The 24,526-nt window shown below is 38.4% G+C and overlaps 1 protein-coding gene across 1 annotated transcript in view; it reads left to right on the forward strand.

Annotated features, from left to right (window-relative positions):
* Nucleotides 1-320: 320 nt before the first annotated feature.
* The window catches only part of NF1 (neurofibromin 1), a 200,939-nt gene continuing 176,733 nt past the window's right edge, over nucleotides 321-24,526 (forward strand). Inside the window, 5 exon segments of the mRNA XM_077749858.1 lie at nucleotides 321-359; nucleotides 5,904-6,047; nucleotides 7,989-8,072; nucleotides 11,955-12,145; nucleotides 17,970-18,076. Coding sequence (XP_077605984.1) covers nucleotides 321-359; nucleotides 5,904-6,047; nucleotides 7,989-8,072; nucleotides 11,955-12,145; nucleotides 17,970-18,076 — 565 coding nt within the window.

Raw genomic sequence — 24,526 nt, forward strand, 5'->3', positions numbered from 1 at the left:
GCTCTTTTGGCTTTTTAGTTCTTGGAGGAGACATTGAGAGCAATCTCTGCACAGTAAGATTTGTTGCACATCAGCAGCACCTCAAGCTCCTTGAGCTTGTGAACTAGGAACTTCTGGAAGCCATTGGGCAGCATGTACTTTGTTTTCTTGTTGCTTCTATTACCAAAGTTGGGCCTCAAGACGTGGCCCTTGAATCTTCTGTGCACCCCATTGTCAGTGTGTGGTTTCCACCGGTTATGGTTAGTTTTGACTTATTGGTCTACCTGGTGCCGGTCCTCTTTTTAGTGATCTTGGACTTGACTAGAGGTTTGAGGGCAAACATGATGCCGTATAGGAGGAGATGGCTGCCACCTTCACAGGTGATGAAGAAGAGAGGGGAAGGTCCTCCGTAACTTGTTTTGATTGAAAGTCTATTTGTCTGATAATTCGTATAGCTACCCCTACTCTTCTTGTAAAAAGCGAAAGATTTATACCATCTGAAGAGAAACCAGAGTATTCTCTTTGGTTACTATTTGCATGGAATATCCTTTTCCATCCTTTCACTTTCAACGTGTTTGTGTTCTTAGCTTGCAAGTGAGTCTCCAATAAGCAGCATGTAGTTGGGTCATGTGTTTTTAATTTTGTTTAATTTTTGTCACTTAAAACTTTTTTATTCTGATAATCTGTCTTCTGATTGCAGAGTTTAATCCATTTACACTTAAAATAATTACTGATAAGGGATTTACTGCTATCGATGTGCTGTTGGTTTCCTTATGCCGTATAGCTTTTTTTGGTCTCATTTTCTGCATTACTGTTTTCATTTGTGTTTATTTTTTGTAGTGAAATGTTTAAATTCCTCTCTCATTTCCTTTTTGTGTATTCAACAGCTAGTTTCTTTGTGGTTACCATGGGGATTACATTTAACATCCTAATGTTACCACACTCTCATTTGAATTTATGCCAGCTTAATTCTGTGTTTTGACATTTCAGTGGCACGTATTCATGTAACCATCCCCATGGTCAAGATACGAGAAGTTTCATCACTCAGAAAGTTCCCTCATACCCCCTTTGGCTCGCAGAATAGATGGTGGCAAATCCTGAGGGGAACATCTTTTGTCTTATAGGGAAGAAGCCTTTGAATTGTCTTCAAACGAGTTTGGGGAGTGCCTCCTCTTAGTAAGCAGTGATGGGCTACTACTGTAGACTGAGAGGGTTCAGGGAACCTGGGCATACGAAATTTTGGGGGAGCACAGCCCACTTGTTTCCATTTCATTTGTCATGGTCTTATTCTTTCCCCTCAGGACTCTGGTCTTGGCATAGCAGACACGCCTTGTAGGGAATTTAACCTTCTTTGAAGTCCAGCAACTCTGATAATTGTTGGTCCTGGTCCTTAGGTTTCTCTGTCCTCCTGCTATAAGAAAGGAGACCATGTTTATATTCTGGAGAGACCTTTTGGCTTACATACTTAGCTTCTAATTGACAGTTAATCAGCTTTTTGTTATCTTTCTTTTTCCCCCCAGGGAGCAAAGGGTTTAGTAATACTCTTTCAGTTTCATTGCTTTTGTAGTTAGGATTTTTCTTCATTGCCAGCTTTAAAATCCCATCTGAGCACCTGCACCCAGCTTCCCTGTAAGCCTAGTGCCGGTTGTTCCTTAAGATTTTCCTTCGGGATCAACACCTGGGAGGAGGGAGGATCTGGCAGATGCAGAATTCATGGCACAGTGTTGGTCTCCTGGTGGCTTTGTTCAGCCCCTTTCGGAAGCTCTGCTGCTAGAATTGGCCCTTCTGAGTGGCCCAGAATTGGGCTGAGGTGCTTAGGCCTCGGTGCTGCCATATCAGTTGGTCATTGGATGTGGGCTGCCCAGGAGGGGTTTCCCTTAGGGAGGACCATTCCCTGCAGCCGCGCCAGTCCCTGAAGACCTCACTGAGCCCTTCCCTGAAGGGGAGCGCCTCCGCGCCTCCGTGTCTATACCGTTCCTCTGTATCCACTAAGAGTGATTATATTAGGGCCTTGCTTCTCCTAGATTTGGCTTTCATTTGTTCCAGAATTTGTTTTGGTTTTTTGTAGTACCGTTTTGAACTCATGGATATAAATACGTATATTTAACAAACTTTCTGCTGACTTGCACGTGTAGAAGGATGCACAAATGTACGTCGATAATCAGCTCCATAGCTGTTGACAGTGGGAACACAGCAGTGCACCTAGTATAGCGCTAGCAGTCAAGTCCTTCCTTCCTCCGGCATTTCCTTCTCGTCATGACCCATTCTTTCCAAGGATCTCTACTGTCCTGACTTGAATTTAGCATGTCTTTGAAATTTGTGTAACAGGGTCACACAGTAAGTGACATTTTGTGCTGACTTCTTTTCATTCATGTTCTGTTGGTGAGATTAAGCTTGTAGTTGTAAATCATTTATTTTTATTGCTATATAGTTTTTCTTTGAATATACTGCATTTGAAAAAACCATTTCTGCTATTGATAGACAATTGGCGTGTTTTCAGGTATGTAACTAGTGAAACTGCTAAATATGTATACGTTCTGTTTTACTAGATAACGCCGGGCCTTTTTCAAAATAATTATTGATTTACACTCCTACTAGTAACGTGTGAGAATTCCAGTTGCTGGGGTGCCTGGCTGGCTCAGTCGGCAGCCCATGCGACTTTTGATCTTGAGGTTATGGGTTCAGGCCCCATGCTGGGTGTAGAGATAACTTAAAAAATAAGTAAACTTTAAAAAAAAAAAAAAAAAAAAAAAAGAGTTCCGGTTGCTGCAGTTTGCCCGTTTCTGAAGGATGTAGCCCTCCGAAGCTGACGGTTGAAAGCTTTTTTGAAAGGTATTTACTCGGTCCCCTCCACCAGCAGGCTCTGCACTCTGTTGTGCCCTGAGACTTCAAAATTCTGCTTTGCTTTTCAGAAGTTTTTGGTGGAGCTTTTAACCCTTTCCACCACTTACGCGTTCGAGGCCCCCTCATGTCTTCTGTCTTGTCACCTCAGCCCTCGTTGTCAACCCAAATCTCTCACGGCTCCTCGTTGCCTCAACAGAGGTACCTTCTGGGAACATGACTTTCTGGAATGCTTTCATTTTCTCTTGCGATGTTAGCCTGTCTCTTATTTCTTCTTGTAGTAACTTCACATATGATTTGACCGCATTCCTTGCTGTTGCCCATTTCTACGTGAACATAGTTTTCCCGGGTCGGTGAGAGGGAGATGTGAGCCAGGAGAGCTTTTTATCTTTATCTTCGTGGCTCTAGAGCTCTTCTGTGACTTTGATGAAGTTAAATACATCGTCTCATCCTTTTTGAGCCTTTATGTGGCCCTTTCCCTTTGCCCCACTGTCCCCATTGGAGTGAATCCCAGCAGTTTCTTCTCAATGTGGGCTTCNAGCTCATCCTTTTTGAGCCGTCTTCCTTTCCACCACCTTTATGTGGCCCTTTCCCTTTGCCCCACTGTCCCCATTGGAGTGAATCCCAGCAGTTTCTTCTCAATGTGGGCTTCTTCCTAAAAGGGGGGGCTTCTTCAGCTGCTTAGTTTAGAAGTGTTCTGCCCAGTGGTGTCCAGTGGCTACTTGGAGGTAAACTGAGGTCAATGAAATAGAAGTAAACACTTGGTTCCTCGTGCATTAGCCATGTGACACGTGCTGAACAGTCACATGCGGCTATGGCTACTGTGCAGAGCGTTGTTGCTATAGTATAATCTCACCACAGAAAGTTCTGTCAGGCCGCGGTGGTCGAAAGTGTGCTCTCTTCTCATCGGGCGTTAGTGTAGGCCTTTTGTGCTCGTGCACATTGCAATATATAGACTGCCCCCTGTATTTCAGCTTGTTTGTTTGTTTGTTTGTTTTTGTTCTTAAGTTGGCCTGTTGTACTTTTCCTTGAGGAGGGAATAGAATTTGGTATTTTCCTCCTGTCAGATCCCTCATACATTCAGCCTTCTTTTGCAGAGGTACTTCTATACCACACCAGTTTTGTAGCTCTAAGTGGTTTGTTGCTATTTGCTTGTGTTTTGGGGTTTGCGGGGACCCTGTCCCCTGCTTTACTGAGTTCACCTATTCAGATGCTAATTCCATCTGGAAGCACCCCCAGAAACACACCCAGAAATGATATTTAGCCAAATATCTGTACTTTCTATGAGCCATTCAAGTTAACACATAAAATTAACCGTTACAGAGGGAGTTGGGGAGATTTACAAGTTACACTGCAGCCACTGCCGCCTTCCAAAAGCCCCCTTTCTTTGGTCTCTCAGATTCCTGCCCCCTTCTGCTCCCCCAAACCTTTAGAATTAACATTATGTAATTCTGTAGCTCCTCTTCTGCCCCTTCTAACCCTAAAAAGGCTTCCTCTCTTTTATTTAGTATTTATTATCAAGTCAGTCACTGGTTATTAACTGACTAGGCAGCCTTGGGCATGCCACTCGGTCTCTTTCCACCATTAGTTGCACCATTTTAAAAAAGAGAATGCTGGGGGCACCTGGGTGACTCAGTCAGTTAAGCGTCCGACTTGGGCTCGGGTCATGATCTCACAGTTCGTGAGTTCGAGCCCTGCGTCGGGCTCTGTGCTGACAGCTAGCTTCAGATTCTGTGTCTCCCTCTCTCTCTGACCCTTCCCTGCTCACGCTGTCTCTCTCTCTCTCAGAAATAAATAAAACATTAAAAATTAAAAAAAAATGAGAATGCTGGAGTTAGTTTGTTTTTTCACAGAGGAACCTCACCAATGTTCTCTTAGCATGAGCAGGATCTAGTATTTAAACAGTAAATAGGGGCGCCTGGGTGGCTTAGTCGGTTAAGCGTCCGACTTTCGCTTAGGTCATGATCTCGCGGTTCGTGGGTTCGAGCCCCGCGTCGGGCTCTGTGCTGACTGCCGGCTCAGAGCCTGGAGCCTGTTTCAGTCTGTGACTCCCTCTCTCTCTGACCCTCCCCTGCTCACACTGTCTCTCTCTCTCTCTCTCCTAGACAAATAAAACATTTAAAAAACAACAACAACAACAACAACAAAAAAACCCCCAGTAAATATATTCATGATGCCTTCAATGGAAAATGCTACTTTTGTTAGATTAATACTTTATTGTTTTTAATGTTTGTTTATTTTTGAGAGAGACACAGACACAGAGAGAGAGAGAGAGAGAGAGAGAGAGAGAGAACGAGCGGGGGAAGGGTAGAGAGAGAGGGAAGAAGACAGAATCGGCAGCCGGCTCCAGGCTCTGAGCTAGCTGTCAGCACAGAGCCCGACGTGGGCCTCAAACTCACGAACTGTGTGAGATCATGACTGAGCCACCCAGGCGCCCAGAAAATGCTACCTTTGAACAGAGTAGAGATGAACTTCTTGGCAGTGTGACTTGACTCATTCTCAGATAAATGTAGATGTGGTGACCTTCGGGGATGTTTTTTCCATGAGACTTCACTGTTGTTCTATTTCTCCCTCAACTGTGTACCCGAAGGTGATCATCTTTCCTGAGTCTGTCTTACTGTGTTTATTCCTGGTTATACAGTTCTCATTTCTGAACAATCTGCAGTTATTTGCCATTAATTGATTAGAGGTCTGGGACATAGATTTTCTTGGTCTGTTGTTCTTTTAATGCTAGAGTTCCATATATAAGGGAAAGGATTGTATGCATTCTCTGAAATAATTTTTAGCTACAAGGAAATAGCTCTACTTCTGTGAGTCATCATCTCTCTTATGTAATGCTGGGTAAAGTTTTAATTTTGTAGGTAGAGATTTACAATTTCCAGAAGGAAAGCTGCAAAAATTGAAATTTCAAGAGAGTTTTAGATTTGATATAAATGCGAATCTGTATTGAAAATTGGAGTTTGAGATACAAATGTAGGTAACCATGACTGATAAAAATCTGCCTAAAACCTCATGGTTTTCAATGAGAAATAGTTCTTTTTAGTCCATTTCATGTGTAAGCTAACATTTTCTTTTTCCCTTAGCTTCCAATAAAAACAGGACAGCAGAACACGCATACCAAAGTCAGTACTGAACACAACAAGGAATGTCTTATTAATATTTCCAAATACAAGTTTTCTTTGGTTATCAGCGGCCTCACCACTATCTTAAAGAATGTTAACAATATGGTGAGTATTTGGGCTATTGTTTCATGGGGGAATTTGTTTTGGTTTGTTTTTGATTTAAATGTTTAGAGCAGCATATTTTGAAGTATGGAAAGTCCTTTTCTGTGGAGTCTAAACATTCACCATTGTATTTTGTGGGTGAGCACAGGTAACCTTTTAACTTTCATTTTAGTTTTTGATTCTTTCTCTTAGATCCTTCTCTTATTTGTGGCCCTATCTTTTCTATTTTTTTGGGGGGGGGATTAGGATTTCATATAGACTTTAGGTCATATATGAATTGATCACGTAGTAATCTATTAAAATATATTTTTTTAGTTTCTTCTTTGACTATTTACTTGTCAGATTGTCCTAGTCCTAAGTAGATGATAAATAAATATGACCTTGTAGTGATAAAATATGAGATTGCTTTTATGAAGATATTGTTTGATTTCCTTCCTCCTGTAACCTGTGAGAAATGCTATAGTAGTTTGAGATCCCATTGTTGAAATGGATAGTCAAATAGTCATTTCACTAATTCCACTGTCAAAAGCTCGCATTTGCCTTTTTCCCTGTTTTATAAAATCTGTTTATATTCCCTAGGCTTCAAGTTCCTCCAACTATTTTATCTCTGTATCTTTGAACATATCATTTCTCCTGTCTCTTGCAGGTGATTCCTTCCTCTCTGTCAATTCCTATCTAAAACCTCCTTCATACCCCGTGCAGAACAACCGATCTGGATATTTCTTTCTTTTTTTTCTTTTTACAAATTTATTTCTGAGAGAGAGACAGCATGAGCAGGGGAGGGTCAGAGATAGAGGGAGACACAGAATCTGAAACAGGCTCCAGGCTCTGAGGTGTCAGCACAGAGCCCGATGCGGGGCTCAAACCCACAAACCATGAGATCATGACCTGAGCCAAAGTCAGACACTTGACTGACTGAGCCCCTCAGGCGCCCCTATTGATTAATGCTAAACTGCTCTTCCTGTCTTAGGACTTAGAACTACAATTTATATTGTTTGTATTGAGCCTTGAGACCGACTTCCGGTTGTAGATTGTGAGAATCAGTCCCATTTTTATAGTCACATCATCTTTGGTGTATTTTCTTTTATAAAAACTTGGTTAGGCAATGCCCTAAACGTAGAAAATCGATAAACTGGGAGGTGTGAGTAGTCATTTGCCATACAAAGACATTTTTTCTTTATAGAAAAAAATTAAGATTTTTCTGAAGAAAGTAGGACCTCTTAGGAACACGTAAAGTGAATTACAGGAATAAGATTTTGTGGGTCTCTTCTGTTGCACAGTGTGTGGGGCCTGGGGGTAGGGTTTTGCTTACATAAATATGTGGCCGTGTTGCCAGTTAGATGAAAATATTTTAATATTTGGAACCTGCTTTTCAAAGCAAAAATGAAAGCAGTATTGTGATATTGGCATTCATTTAGTGCTTCCTGAGTAAACCGACCTTTGGCAACCATAATTTCTTGTTGGTAAATAGCATAGTATTAAATTTAAGGATAGTGAATGCCTAAAATTCACTGTAATTGGTGTTATAGTAGTTTGTATAGTGTGTAGTATTACAGTGTTCTGTTCCTATGAGAATTTAGACTGTGATTATTTTGTGGCATTGAAGTTAAATGTTCAGTTCAAGATTCTGGTTCAGATCTATGTGCATATCAAAATCCTGTGTATTTTTAAAGTATAAGCCAAAGTTATTTGCTTTTACTATTACAAGGCTCATGGCAGACTGTAATAAATGCCAGCATTTTCATTTGCCTGGGCATATATTTTGTGTGAGCATTAAGATAAAATCGGAAATAATGGATTTAAATAGAGTAATCTGGGAGGTAAAGTGGAAAATTGGATTTTTTGTTTTCCTTAATGCTTCGTCCCTCACTTTTCAGATATGTGCTGGTTTTGGAGTAGGGAGTAATAGCCAACTTTTAGTGTTCTGAATATTTTTTCTTTTAGAGAATATTTGGAGAAGCCGCCGAAAAAAATTTGTATCTCTCTCAGTTGATTATATTGGATACACTGGAAAAATGTCTTGCTGGGGTAAGTAAATCTAAAATAGGCAGGTTTTGTGAATTCAGTTTTGAGAATGATCTGATGTCCCAAAATGTATACGCACAAGAAAAGTCATATGGAATTTTTGGTCTAAGACATATGAATATGAATTTTGTTAACAGAGCTAACAGAGCATAGACAAATTTTCAAGAGAAACTTCTTATCTTTTGTAAATAGATATTAAGTTTATTTATAAAGTGCTAAACTTGGGCCACATATCTGTCACAGGTTTTTTAGAAAAGATTTTATGAAAAAAAGCCACTATGTGACTTACTTGACTTCTCCAGATAATGTTAGGCCTGTAGTGTTGCTTAGCCGTGGAAAACTGTGACGCAAAGGCCAGGAGTAATCTTGTCTCTCCCCCCAGTTTCATATTTTATCTGATTTTAGTGTTTTACTTTTCAAATTTTCATAAAAGGGGATTTTTAAAAATTACGGTTATAACTATTGCTGATGGATCCTACCTTAAGAACACTTGTTATATGTAAATATGATCGAACAAAATAGGTATGTGGAGGAGTCGTTGAGTACAGAACCCTTCTTTCTCAGGTTTCCTCTGAATAGTTACCTCATTCTGCTTCAACTATGACTTACTTAGAATTTGTTAAGAATATTTTTTGTTGTATAAAGCAAGGTGCTTCTATACTGCAGCAGCCTTAATTCTTACCGGGACGTGTTAGGAGATGCCTTCATTTTAAATGTCTGTTCAGTAAATACTAGAGTTTAAATTATTATATTCTCTCTTCTTTGGCACATCTTTTGCTTTTATTCAGAAGTGCTCTGTATTCCATATGCTGCAGTTTTCTGTAGTAGCCCTCGCTGAGGGGGGACTTGCAGATGACGACTGACTGTGTGGTTGAGAAGAGAGGACACGGTCAGCAGTGTTTGCGGAAGGGGTAGAGTGCAGACTTGGAAAACTCCACCGTGCATCCTGAGAAAAGAGACGTGTTTAAGACATGTCTGTTTTCTTTAATTTCTATATAGTTTATTTATGGAATTTAGTTCTTAAAAATTTTTTATGTTTATTTTATTTTTGAGAGAGAGAGACAGAGCGTGAGCAGGAGAGGGGCAGAGAGAGGGAGACACAGAATCTGAAGCAGGCTCCAGGCTCCGAGCTGTCAGCACAGAGCCCCAAGATGATGACCTGAGCTGAAGTTGGACGCTCAACAGACTGAGCCACCCAAGCACCCCTATTTTAATTTTTTTAATGTTTATTTGTTTTTGAGAGAGACACACACACACACACACACACACACACACACACACACACACACACAATTTGAGCAGGGGAGGGACAATGAGCGAGGGAGACACAGAATCTGAAGCAGGCTCCAGGCTCTGAACTGTCAGCACAGAGCCCCATGCGGGGCTTGAACTCCCGAACCGTGAGGTCATGACCTGAACCAAAGGTGGATGCTTAACCAACTGAGCCACCCAGGCGCCCCTCTTTTATTTCTATATACTTTAAATATCGTTTTGTTATTGTTCAGTTTACCTGGTCTTTCTAGATATTTTAATGGCCACCAAACCTAAGCATAGTGTTTTAAACTCTTTTTTTGACCCTTGACCATATTTCACAATTGTTAGGCAGCGTTTATAAGTTTCCTATTTAAATTGAGGGTGAGCTAGTTCTGTTTTTAGCTTGGTCATTCTCTATCAATTTGTGATGTGCTGTTGTTCATTCATAAAGTGGAGTGGAAGAGCAGAAGCACCGTTAAATGGGATGATGCAGTTGTGAAGATGGACAGCTTTTAAACTAGTCCTGAGTCAGTTCTCTGTATTTGTTGCTTTGATTGTGAACACCAGAATATGAGCCGTATCCGTGTTTGAATGCAGGTGGGGTGGGGTGGTGTATTGCCTCTTTCAGCCCTGTAGCTCTTTTCTGTTAACATTCGTAATGGAGAGGTAATGGTCAATGTACTTTGAATGATGATTACTGCTATTAATGGCTCTTGTTTAATTGCTACTCTTTGGCGCTAGCCTAACCGAAACTCTAATAAGTGGGCATGGTAGAACTTGTATAATACATAAAATGTTATTTTGCTCTGTTCTAATGAAAATGTATGAATTTTTTTCATTGAATTTACAGTTAAAAAATAATGCTATTCATATTATTGGACAGTTGTGTTTTTCGGGATTGCCTTCAATGGTTTTATGGTTTTCTGTTGATTTTCATTTTTAGATTGTAGTAAGTCAAGGGAGTTTCAGAAGAACTGAGCCTACAAGTGCATGTTTATCATATAAGTAGTTGAAATAACTAAATGAAAATGATCAAATGTTGATGAAAATCATATTATGAGTAAACTTTTGTAGAATTTGAGGAAGTTTTGTTCCTACCTATATGACCATTATTCAAAAGAGTGAATACTTTTGGAATTATTACTTGTTTGTTAATTGGAGTTTCAACATTTCTATTGTTTAATTGGCCTATAAGATGCAGGCATCACCACTTGAATTTTGTGGGTTTTTATCATGTCTCTTTATTTGCCGTCCATGTGTTTCAGTGTATTTATATCTGAAGACACTTGGATTACAATTAAAGAATCAAGCGTAGCACACAATTGTACAAAACTTTGTTCTTTGTCATCATGCTTGGTATATCAAAATTGTCATTCTTATATGAATATTAGCTGTTAGGTGATATAGAACAGTATATCTGCAAGAGAGCTTATCCAGTGGTTATTTTGTTAATTGGAGAGATTTACTTTATAAAGTAGAGATCTTGGTGTTAACACCAAAGTTATCAAGTTGGTGTGTCATTAATATTGGGACCACCTGACATTATGTGCTCCTGATGTGATATAATATGAACTTTACTGAATTACCTGACACGTTTAACCCGAATCTAATCAAACTATTAGATTTAGGTTCCAGCTACAGAAAATACAGTAACTAGAAAGACCAGGCACACTACTAAGAAATAATCTAATCAACAATATGAAACATTTTGAAAGCCCCATTTTATTAAAGAAGTCAATGTTATCAAAAATAAAAATGAAGAATAAGGAGTATGTGGTGGGGAGAGATCGTTTTAGAATAAAGGGAGTAAAGGAATCATGGTGCAATCATCCGAACCTTTTTTGGGTCCTGATTGAATTAAAAGGAAGCCATGAATGACATTTTGGGGGCAGTTGGGGAAATTTGAATGTAGATTGGGTGTTAGCTGATATAAGGGGAATTGTTTTTTGATTTTTTTTGTTCTTTGATGTGATGATTGTATTGAAGTTATATTGGAGAATGTCCTTATTTTTAAGAGATGCTAAAGTACCTATGGATGAAGTGTTATAATGTTTGTAACTCACTTTGAAATGGCTTGACCAAAACAAAATTATTTGTAATAAGTAGATATCTGTCTCTTTTGGACAGTCCTCTAAAAGGCAGGTGTGATTGCCCGCCCAGGAATTTATTTAGATTTGAGACAGATGACACAGCGCACTCACAAATGAATATGAATAAAGTTTTTTTAGAATTCACAACAAATTTGAGATTCCCAGGAGTGGGAAGGCTTATTATGTAGGGATTTGGTGAACAGGGAACAAACAGGAGTGGTGGTGGTGGTGGTGGTGGTGGTGGTGGTGGTGTGGGGGATAATGCTGGGGTGGATGGAGGGGGCTTCCATTGTGACTAAGAGGTCAAAGATGGAACCCTTCTCTTTATTAGACTAATTATAACTGGATATGGTAAACACGATGAAATATTAACAGTTGCTGAATCTAGGTGAATATATTATTGTATTGAATTATGGTACGAATATATTATTGTCCATTATTGTATTTCAAGTCTAATGTATGTTTGAAAGTTTTCAAACCAGAGAATCTTTACATGTAAATGTAAGAAAGTTTTAGAGTTGTGTGATTCTTTCTATTTTAGCAACCAAAGGACACAATGAGATTAGATGAAACGATGCTGGTCAAACAGTTGCTGCCAGAAATCTGCCATTTTCTTCACACCTGTCGTGAAGGAAACCAGCATGCAGCTGAACTTCGGAATTCTGCGTCTGGGGTTTTGTTTTCTCTCAGTTGCAACAACTTCAATGCGGTGTTTAGTCGCATTTCTACCAGGTTAGTGAGTAAGTCTACACAGGACCGTTGTAAGTAATATAATTTTAGAAGTCTTTCTTCTGTCTGTGTAAAAATAAAAAGTCGACAGAAACGAATTTGGCTTGGGCTTTTGTATAAATTGTTTGCATTGATTTCTTTGATATTTTTATTGTGCAGTATTGTGATACTTATGTGTACAATTAAATGTGAGTACTGTTACGAGGTTGAAAGTCCAAATTTTAGGGAAATAGTTCACCCATGATCAGGTTTTGTTTTTAACACTAGGTATGAGTTTTTAATTGGGCTTTCTAACATTTTATTTCTTTAAATGGAATCAGCTAATCAGATAGAATAACTGAGAAGAGTAGTCAGAATTCTAATGACCTCACAGCTCTGTTCTTTATCACAAGATCCTAAGTTGCCAAATGAAAACAAAACCTAGCAATACGGAAGCACAGGAAGTGAGTAATTTGCAAAGTAGACTTCTCCAGAAAGTAGACTGTGTTCTAAGTGTATGAATTTTAGAAGCTCCCATTTTTTTTTTTTTTTTGAGTTTTTACGGCACATGTAGTGTTTTATCCTCATAGTATCTCTGAAATGTAGGTGATACTTCCCCCAGTTTACAGATAAGCAGACTAATGCCCAAATAATTTATCAAGGGAATATATCAAACAATGGAGGACCCCAAATTTTTTAAGTCAGACTGGTCAGAGTCTATTAGGTTCATTATCCCAGGCTGCTACTGTATACTTCCATTTTAACTATATTTTTAATGAAATCTTTTAATAATATTTTTACTGTTGTACTTCAGGTTTATATGATAAATAGGATTTAAGCTTTTATTGATTAAAAATCAAATTGTGATCATCAATTGTGATATGCTATAGATGGGAAGAAATTGGTATATAGATGGTGTTCTATGGAATAGAATTCTAACTGATGGTAGCAGGTAATTCTGGAACTTGCTTTCTTACAAATGATTTGCCTAATTTATGCAAGTATAGTCAAATGGATCCTTAATTATGACCAAGTAAGAAGTATAACATAAATCACTTAGGGATTTAGTGACTCTAATATAGAATGTGGAAAAACAGCCTTCTTTGTTTATTGATACATCCTTTGTCTTTTGACTTGTCTGTATGAACAGTGAACTTCCATTAGTCAGCTTTGGTCATTCTTCTGTTGTTTTCCAACAGGTGTGAATGAGAACATACCTCATAATTAGAAAATTTGTGCTATAGTATTTTGGGGGAATTGGGTAACTTCAAAATCCTGCCATCTTTTTAATAAATATGATATTTTTATAGTCATGATACTAGGCAATAATATTCTTCAGTCCCTCTTCAGAACTGGTACAAAAAATTAAAATTTTGTTTAATGGTGTAATAAGATTGATACTATTAGGTATTACTTATACAATAAAACATTGTCTTCATGAAAGTTTTTGAGTGATAACATTTTATAGTCTCAGTAATATTAAACTAGTTGAAGGAGCAAGGTAACTGACACCTAGGGAAGAAGCGATGTGAAAATGATAAAAGACAAACAAAACCCCTTCTTTGTTTCAATGACTACTGTACCAGCTTATTACTTGAAGTAATCTTACATTGAAGGTAGAAAAGTATCAAAAGAATAAAATATTTTTTAGTCTATCCAAGTATAGACTATGCTTTATAAAACACAGTGAATATGACACCTTTTAAAAACTCTAGAATTCTAGTCACCAAAGGTTTCATTTTGTAGGATTTTGCAGCATTAGCACATGTAAATATAGACAGCTTTTGTGTATTTCCTGAACCTACTTCACAGTTTCCAGAAGAGAAGTTAAATGTCTCCAAAATCAGCCAGTTTCCTTAGCTTTCAGGGGACAGACTGCTCAGAAATGGGACCTATGAAATACATGTTTCAGACGACGACATTTGCCGTTTAATTTAGCCCGGGCCAGAAATAGGAGCTGATCTTGTTAGAGGACCACTCACCTAAAGGACCATTCTGATGGTTTAATTTAGATATAGATATCTTATGACATTGCTGTCATAACATTAGGTGGCTTAAAATATGCAAGTGACTAGAATAGCAGTTTCTTTCTGAAGATTGAGTTTATATCTCATGTATATTAGATGAACCAATATCATAACATTTATTGTGTTTGACTATTCTACCTGTCCACAAATGTTTCTTTTAGAATTAACATTAGCTTTTGATATTTCTCTTTTTAAAAAAATGTTTATTTATTTTGAGAGAGCACAGTGTGGAGGGAGGAGAGGAATGGTAGGGAGAGAGAGAGAGAGAGAGAGAGAGAGAGAGGTAGAAAGAGAGAGGTAGAGACGTGGAGAGAGAGAGAGAGACAGAGAGAATCCCATGCAAGCTTCTCACTGTCAGTGTAGAGCCTGATGCAGGGCTCGATCCCACGAACCGCAAGATCATGACCTGAGCTGAAGTCAAGAATCCGGCACCCCTAGCTTTTGATGTTTCTGTCCTTTGATTTGTTTTAAGAGAATATGGACTACAGACCTTAAGATAAGTTTATTATTCTGCTGAAGTATATACATGTTCTGTGGCTGCTTTCTCCAGAGAATTACAGCGCACTTGCACAAATCTAAGTGTTTGGTAGTGGGAGGGCCCTGGAATAAGGCCACGAGACTCAGTGATTTTTAAAAAAAATTTATTTATTAAGAGAGAGAAAGAATGAGTGGGGAAGGAGCATAGAGAGAGGGGTACAGAGGATACAAAGCAGGCTCTGTGCTGATAGCAGATGTGGGGCTCAAACCCCCGAGCTCCCGAATCATGACCTGAGCTGAAGTCGATGCTTAACTGACTGAACCACCCAGGTGCCCCAAGACTCAGTGGTTTTAAAAGTTCTATTTGATTCTTTTACAAATCCCTGTTTTAAAAAAATGATTTCTTATTCTTCTTAATACTTTTACATTTCTTATATGGCTATAATAATTTAAAACATACTTATCTTCTATTCTCTTAAGATCTTATTATGCTGGCATGTGCCAACTCTCATTTGCAGTGAATCAATCTGTTTTGTAAACTTGGATGGCAAAGTCATCTGTGATGCACATCTCTGTTTTAGCCTGGAGCTGTGGGCGTGTCTTGATAGCCGTTTTCTCATTTACACTTGATTTTGCCAAGTGCCCGTCTCTGCACTTAGTTTTTTGGTTAATTTCTCATCCCCAGATTGTACTGATGGTATAATGTGGACCTCAAACCCTTATCAGGTAACCGGCCTGGGTGACTTTTTCCCCTACCCAAAACTTAGCCAGAGCAGACGGACTTCTTGTGCTGGTAGAGTTTTTGTTTTTTCTCCTTCTCCCCTCCCTTCATTCTTTGACTCTCTCTGTGCAGCTCTCTTTTAAGGAAGTGCATAGGTCTTGCTAGTCAGTTTTTTCCCCAGGGCCCCAGTTCTACTCCCTGCCTCGTTAAGGTATAAGGTTTTGTATCCAGTCCCATGTAGATGTTAGTCCCAACCCCTTGTGCTTTCTTTGTTGCAAGATAAGACCATGTCTTCAAAATCATCTCTGGTTTTCATTTTCCTCTTCATTTCTAGACCTGGGTGGATGGGTGGGGGTTGAGGAGGAGGGGGTGTTTGTTTTCTTTAATTTCTATATAGTTTATTTAAAATTTTTTTAATGTTTATTTTATTTTTGAGAGAGACAGAGCGTGAGCAAGAGAAGGATAGAGAGAGAGGGAGACACAGAATCTGAAGCAGGCTCCAGGCTTCAAGCTGTCAGCACAGAGCCCCAAGATGATGACCTGAGCTGAAGTTGGTCGCTCAACAGACTGAGCCACCCAAGCGCACCTATTTTAATTTTTTTAATGTTTATTTGTTTTTGAAAGAGAGAGAGAGAGAGACAGAATGTGAGCAGGGGAGGGGCAGTGAGAGAGGGAGACACAGAATCTGAAGAAGGCTCCAGGCTCTGAACTGTCAGCACAGAGCCCCACGTGGGGCTTGAACTCCTGAACCGTGAGGTCATGACCTGAACCAAAGGTGGATGCTTAACTGACTGAGCCACCCAGGTGCCTTTCTTTTATTTCTATATACTTTAAATATCTTTCTGTTCTTGTTCAGCTTGCCTGCTCTTTCTAGATGATTTACTGGTAAGTTTTCCATTTCACTTCTTTTGCTCAAACTACTCTTTGATTTCTGTGTTTCAGAAATGACATTTAAGCTTCATAAAACTCCCCTTTCCTATGGAAATACTGGGCTGTATAAAGAATTAAACTTTTCTTCTGTTTTTCACAAATAACCACAAGAGTCAGCTCTTCAAAAGTTGGTGTTGCTGATTTATTAGTTGTGTTTCCTTAGGACTCATATTCCATATTTCCTAGGCTCTTTGCAGCAGCTGGGGAATTTTTAGCATGTAAATCAGTATTAAGGACCTTCTTATTCCTAGTGTGAACTGCTAAGCTTTCCTTACCCTGATGATACGAAGAGCTTTAGTGTAAGTGCTTAGAATAGTTTTAATGTTAGCTGTACAACTGCAGGCTAAAGTGAGTGGAAGAGGAATTTGAGAAGGAAGAAATCAGTTGATTTCATTTTTAGCAACTGAAAGTTTAGTAAGATGATTATGCCAACTTAAGACTGCATTGAAATAGTTATAATTTGACTTAATTTTATAAATAAGAGTTTGTAGTATTTATGCCTTTTCACCATCTTTCTGCATTTATGAACATTAGTAATTCCACTTATCTGCTTATATTTTGATATCTATTAATTGAAAAAATGAATGTGCCTCATTAGGGAGCACAACTCAAGAGATTAACAATATCAGCTTTTGAAAAGCTGACTTCTGTGCTTGTTAGTGAAAACTGGAGGAGAAATTTTTATTCAGACTTAAGTATTTATCAGTTAAAAGATGTATTTGTTAAGTGTTAAATTTTTCTACATTTGTGATAACTTGATATCTAATGTAAGTGAAATTTTTGCGGTTTAGAAAGATTTTTGCCTTTATAGGACTAAGTTCTACTGTGAGGGAAGGACATTAATCAAATAATCACATAAATACACAGATTGTGAAAATTGCAAGGGAGAAAGATTACTCATTTTTTCAGTATGAAGTAAATATATCTTATAAATGTAGATAAAATATCATTCATGTTTCTGAAGTCTAGCTGATGTAATCATAAGTTAATAAAATTTGTCTTCTAATTTGAAATTTGAATTAAAATTTTTTTATTACAGAGAAAATTCAAAACTACACATAGCACAGAGAGTAGTATTTCAAATACTTAGGCATCTTTGCTTCTGCAGTTACCCATATGCTATGAATTTTTTAAAAAATAAAATTTGTATATACTTAAGGTATACAACATGGTGATTTGATTTATGTATGTACAGTGAAGTCTACTGGATTATCTTGATTTCTTTCATCATGTCCCCTAATTTAACTATGTACCTTTAAATTTTATTTTATTTTATTTTTTTGTACCTTTAAATTTTATAAGAAATATTTGTTGAGGTGCCTGGGTGGCTCAATTGGTTGAGCGTCCAACTTCAGCTCAAGTCATGATCTCATGGCTTGTGGGTTTGAACCCTGCTTTGAGCTCTGTGCTGACAGCTGAGAGCCTGGTGCCTGCTTCCAATTCTGTGTCTCCCTCTCTCTCTGCCCCTTCCCCATTCGCGCTCTGTCTCTCTCTCAAAAATAACTAAACATTAAAAAAAAACTTATTTGTTGCTTTATTTTTATATGTATATTTTCTTTTAAAAATTCATCATTGGGAGAAGAAGGGCGGAAATGGTGGGGGAAAGGGAGAGAGGCAAACCATGAGAGACTTTTGAATGCTGACAAAAACTGAGGACTGATGNGAGAAATTCTTTTTGGTTTTTACTTTTCAGGTTACAAGAATTGACTGTTTGTTCAGAAGACAATGTTGACGTTCATGATATAGAATTGTTACAGTATATCAATGTGGATTGCGCAAAATTAAAACGACTCCTAAAGGGTAAGTTTAAATGTATGATATATCTGAAACTAGTCACTTTTTGGTGAAAAACCAGTGTTTGAACATAGATTTTTTTTGTACTAATTGTGTTGAACTAAAACATCAAAGTGGATTTATAATGTGCATGTCCCTGTGAAACGGACAGTAATGCTTACTGGTTCAAAATTTTTTGAGCCTTTGAAGACAAAAACAGGGTATCTTAATTCTTGGCAGTGGAAAGTTTTGTTCAACTATAATTTTTGCTTTAACAAAGAGAGCATAAAGGTGCTGTTGTTACTTAATTTTTCTAGAATTTCATTTCTTTTTTTTTTTAACTGTTTATTTTTGAGAGAGAGAGAGAGAGATAGAACACGAGATGGAGAGGGCAGAGAGAGACACACACAGAATCTGAAGCAGGCTCCAGGTTCTGAGCTGTCAGCACAGAGCCTGATGCAGGGCTCAAACTCACAAGCTGTGAGATCATGACCTATGCCGAAGTCAGATGCCCAATCGACTGAGCCACCCAGGCGCTGGATAGCCATAGGTTATAGAAATTATCTGTTTAACTGTTGTAGTGCTAAAAGCAGATAGTTAAGCAGGATATCATAGTGTCACTACAGAATAGAACGAGAAGATTTTGATTTTATGACAAGAGAAAGAACTGAGTCAGGAATCTTATTTCTGACATTTGTGTTTTCAGGTCTGTTAATGATTTTCTGACTGACTTTATAGCATTACGAAGTCTCTTATCTTTCTCATGCCTTTTGCTTCCTTGTTCATTTCCGTTATAGTCCCACATGCGGATATGGTAATGCTTAATATGTGATTTTAAAGCTTTAGGAAATGCTTTGCATGATTATGTTGATTAAAAGAAACAGTCACAAGGGATTGAGATAATTTTTGTGGGAAACATGAAAGTTAGTATTAATCAAATATCAATGAGCATTAATAATAAACTGAGTATACATAGCTAAATTCATTTTATACAAATTGATTTTTAGTTTTCTGTGATACTGAATTCTGTCTAATTTAAATGTGAAATCTTACAGTATATGATTCACACTTTTTAATTTTACTTTTATATATTAAAGAATTATGAAAAATCTTTTTAGTGTCTGACCTAAAAGAAGATTTAGTTATATTAACTTTGAAAACCTCAACAGTTCTGCAGTTATTGTCAAACACTTTGTTTATAATTTCCGTTTTTTTTTTTTTTTTTTTTTTTTTTTTTAGAGAGAGAGACAAATNTTTTTTTTTTTTTTTTTTGAGAGACAGAGACAGATCACAAGTGTGGGAGGGGCAGAAAGTGAGGGAGACAGAACCTGAAGCAGGCTCCAGGCTCCCAGCTGTCAGCACAGAGCCTGATGTGGGGCTTGAACTCATGAACCACAAGGTTATGACCTGAGCCTAAGTCGGATGCCCAACCGACTGAGCCACCCAGGTGCCCGTCTTTATAGTTTTCTTAACCTTTGCTTCAAACTCAATAACTAGTACACCAGAGATTTAAAAAGGCTATATCTATGTAGATCAATACTATAAGGCTCTGTTCTGTCTCTGTTACCGATTTTAGATCATTATTGTTATAAAACCAAGCAATAATTAAATCACTTTCAGTAACTTTACTAAAGAAGAAAATGGATTGTTTTAGCTATTATGTTAAGTGGACAGCAATTGTTTTACACTGTAATAAACCACAAATCAATTCACAGTTGAAATTTTAAGATCTTAGTATCTATCAAGCATTAAGAAGTTAAGGATGATAAAATTTAGAGATTTTCTCTATATATAGAATTTCAGAAGTATATGTGAGGTTTTGTGATTTTTCATAACTGTTTAGGGACAGAAATAAAGCTAAGGGACAACTGGGTGACTCAGTCGGTTAAGCGTCTGACTTTGGCTCAGGTCATATCTCCTGGTTTGTGAGCTTGAGCCCCATATGGGGCTTTGCGCCAAGTGTGGGGCCTGCTTGGAGCTTGCGCGCTCTCTCGCTCTCGCTCTCTCTCTCTCTCTGTGTCTCTCTATCTCTATCTCTATCTCTATCTTTTCCTCTCTCTCCCCCCTCCTCTTTCTCTCCACCCTCTCCCCTCCTCTCTTCCTCTGCCCCTCCCCCACTGTGTGCATGCTTGAGCATTCTCTCAAAATAAACGAATAAACTTTATTAAAAAAATTTAAAAAAATCCAGTTCTGGTTGTCCATGAGTAGGTATTTGTTTAAAACATCAGGTTTCTTAGAAAATGTTTAGTCTGTAATAATTAATTTAAATGGTTCTTCATGTTCAAATAAGAGGAACTAAATGTGTGAATAAATGACTCTCTTTATTGTGGTAAGTCATCCCTATTGGAACACAGCCTCCTCACGAACATAAATTTAGAGTTTAGCTGATAAATGTGTAAACTGTAAAAAAACCGATATTCAGTAGACCAGCAAAAGATGGCTCTAGGTGTCATTGGTGAAATGACTGGAAACTTGCTGTAATATGAATAGTAAAATTAGTCATTTTTTTTGTTCTGTTTTTTTAATGTTTATTTATTTTTGAGAGGGAGAGACAGCGGCCAAGCAGGGAAGGGGCAGAGAGAGAGGAGACACAGAGTCCAAAACAGGCTCCAGGCTCCACAGCGGTCAGCACAGAGCCTGACGTGGGGCTTGAACCCATGAGCCATGAGATCATGACCTGAGCTGAAGTCAGACACTTACTTAACTGACAGAGCCACTCAGGCATCCCTAATAATGTGTTTTAAATTTACTCCAGCAGCATTTGTTGAGAAATTGTGTGCAAGAAACCATGCTCAGTGCGAGGTGTACAGAGATTAATATGTCTCTGTGGAGCTCATGGCCTGGTTTATGAGACAAATATACTATTATCAAATTATTTGCAAAGTAATGTGCCAAACTCCCGTAGGGTGGGCAGAAAGTGAGGGAAGAGGTGTGTGTGTGTTTGGGGGTGGGACTGTTAAGAGGAAAAGAGCAAGATGGGGAGGTGTTGAGTAGACCAGGTGGTAGTAACAAAGGCATGGGGACGTTTGTTGCATGTCCAGCACGTGCCACGTATCATCCTATGCAGTTTAATGCCTTTTGTCATCGATGCTTACAGTCATCCTATGAAGCAGATAGTAGTAGTATCATCCCCTACGTAGATGAGGCAGCTGAGGCTTAAGTACTTTTCCGAGGTCAGACAGCTAGTGAGTGGCAGGTAAGATTCCTACACGTCTGCCCACGTCTAGAGCCAACACTTACACCGTTGTGCTGATGGGTTATGTGGCTTTATTTTACTGGTGGTGGGAAATGATAGAAAAAGGTGTAAAGTGGGATCAGTATTTTATTTTAGATATGCCACTTTGCTTGAAATTTGCAAGATGGCTTGGTAGAAGGTTGCATGTGCTCTTGGGACGTGGTTGTATGAGCGAGTAAGAAATGTCAGTGAGAAATGAAGGCAGTGCAGGTCTGATTGGAATGGGATAGGGTGGGGACCAATTTGATAGTGGTATTTAGGAAGTGGAGTGCACAAAGTACGTAAAATACATCACCAGGCATGTGGTGATTTATTTAGATACGTGAGGTTAAAGAGAAGTCTCACTGAGTACTACAGAACAAGCTGATGAACGCAGGAAAGGAGCGGAAGGGTTGACGGCAGCATGGAAGGCAGCCAGGAAAATGATAAATTTAGTGTTACGTTTATTGACTTTGAGGTGTGGATAGGCTGTCCAGTCAGAAACTTGTAGAATGAGAGCAAAGACATATACTTTGGAATGGAGAATAGACTACTGTGTATAACACAGTCAATATGTCGTAAAGATAAGGTTAACGACCACGGGAAGGCAAAAAGGCTCAAGAGCCCTGTGAAGTAAATGCCATCATTTGGAAATCAAAGGAGAGCAAGAGCAGGGAAAGTTGGAGGGATACATTTTAAAACTGACTTAGAGAGCAAGTCACTCATTTGCAAGTTCAGAAAAATATAACATTTAAATTGTTGAGACAGTTTTATTACTTGAAGTCTCATCTCTATCTTAGAAATGGTAAGTACCTGTATCCCTTCATTAAAAGTCCATAGGGGGCAACAAAAACAAAAATAAACAATAGAGACTACACGAGATTAACAGCTTCTGTACAGCAAAGGAAACAGCAACAAAACTGAAAAGGCAGCCTACTGGATGGAAGAAAAGTATTTGCAAGTCGTATACTGGTAAGAGGTTCATATACAAAATATGTAAAGAACTCATTCAACTCAATAGCAAAAAAAAAAAAAAATGTAATTAAAAAGTGGGCAGAAGACCTGAATAGATATTTTTCCCAAGAAGACATGTAGGTGGCCACCAGGTACATGAAAAGATGTTCAGCATCACTAGTATCAGGAAAATGCAAATTAGAACTGCAGTGAGATAGCTCCTCACGTCTCTTAGAATGGCTTTTATCCGAATGGAGCTGTGGGTGGGGAGGGAGCACCGTGCGGCCGCCCTGCCAAACGGTGCAGAGGCGCCTCAGAATACTAAAGGTAGAACTGCGATGTGATGCAGCAATTCCGCTTCTGGTTATTATTTATCCAGAGAAAATGAAAACATTAACTTGAGGATAGACATGCACCTCGTGATCATTGCAGTATTAGTTTCTAACAGGGAAGATAGATACAGAAACAGCTTAAGTATCCCATGACTGATGAATCGATAACACAAGATATATACGTATTTAAATGTACACATATGTTTATGTATTTATATAAAATATATATGTAAATATGTAAAATATAGAATATACTTCTGTATTTATATATAAAATGTATAAGCATATATACACATGTTACATGTATAATATATAGAATGGAATATATATATTATATATATTGAAATTGAATGTTATTCAGCCACAAAGAAGAAAATCTTACCATTTGTGACAACGGGATGGACGTTAAGGGAATTATGCTAAGAGAAAGACAAATACCACATGATCTCCTTATATGTAGAATCTTCAAAAAACAAAAAACAAAAAACAACAACAACAGGAAAACAACCAAAGTCCTAGATACAGAGAACAGATTAAGATTGGTGGTTGCCTGAAGTGGGGGAAAGGGGAGGTGGGCAAAATGATTGAGGGTGGTCAAAAGGTACAGACTTTCAGTTATAAGATAAAAAGTCCTGGGGATGTAATGTACAGCATGGTGAGTCTAGTTAATTGCATATTTGAAGGTTGCTAAGAGAATAGATCTTAAAAGTTCTTATCACAAGAAAGTTTTGTAACTACATATGGTGATGGATGTTAATTAACTAGACTTATTGTGATCATTTTACAATATACACAAATACTGAATCATTATGTTGTATACCTGAAACTAATATAATGTTGTTTGTCAATTACACCTCAATTAAAACAATGTCCATAGAGGGCGCCGGGGTGGCTCAGTCGGTTAAGCGTCCAACTTCATCTCAGGTCATGATCTTGCAGTCTGTGAGTTCAAGACCCGTGTCAGGCTCTGTGCTCACAGCTCAGAGACTGGAGCCTGCTTCAGATTCTGTGTCTCCCTCTCTGTCTGCCTCTCCCCTGCTTGCCCTCTGTCTGTGTCTCTCTCTCTTTCAAAAATAATAAACATAAAAAAATTGAAAAGTCCATAGGTGGAGTTCTCTGCCAAGGGACTGTTACCACTAAACTAGTTTATAGCAGGCTCATCTTTTCCATGTATAAATCTTTTTGTAGATGTGAGCAACACATTGATGGAAGAGGAAAGTAAAATATCTAAGATATTCATGTGGAGAAATGTTCAGTCATGTTTTTAAATTGCAGTCTACTGTTTTGAACAATCACGTGAGCAAAATGAAAACACATACGTTTAATGATGAAAAGGATGTGCAAGTGGCATTTGGCCCAACCCTTCTGCAAATCAGCTTGGCAGTATTTATCAAGAGCCTTGAAAAACATTCATCTCTTTGACCAGATAGTTCTTCTAGATCTTACCCTAAAGAAATGAACATTAATTCATTTATGTTAATTATGTTAATATAATAATGAATTATATTAATTCATTATGCCTGACTCTTGGTTTTGGCTCAGGTCCTGGCCCTGGGGTCATGGGCTTGGGCCCCCGTGACGGGCTCCATGCTGGGTGTGGAGCCTGCTCAGGATTCTCTTTCTCCCTCTGCCTCCCTCCCCCACTCATGTGAGGAAATATTGGAAATATCTTTTTTCTTCCTTTTTTCTTTTTTTTGAGAAAGAGCGTGGGCTCTAGTAGGATAGGAGCAGAGTGGGGGAGAGAGAGAATCCCAAGTAGTCTCCATGCTCAGCGTGGAGCCTAACACAGGACTCAATCCCATGATCCTGGGATCATGACCAAACCTCAGGAGTCAGACACTTGACCGACTGAGCTACCCAGGTGCCCCAGTATTGGAAGTATCTTAAACATATAATTGGAAAATGTTTAAATAACCTTAATATATCGACTTAAATATCCTGAAAGACAGACTGTAACCTCAGAAACACAATTTGCTC

Source organism: Crocuta crocuta, unplaced genomic scaffold, assembly GCF_008692635.1.
Source record: "Crocuta crocuta isolate KB4526 unplaced genomic scaffold, BGI_CrCroc_1.0 scaffold149, whole genome shotgun sequence".
In the NCBI taxonomy this organism is placed as follows: domain Eukaryota; kingdom Metazoa; phylum Chordata; class Mammalia; order Carnivora; family Hyaenidae; genus Crocuta; species Crocuta crocuta.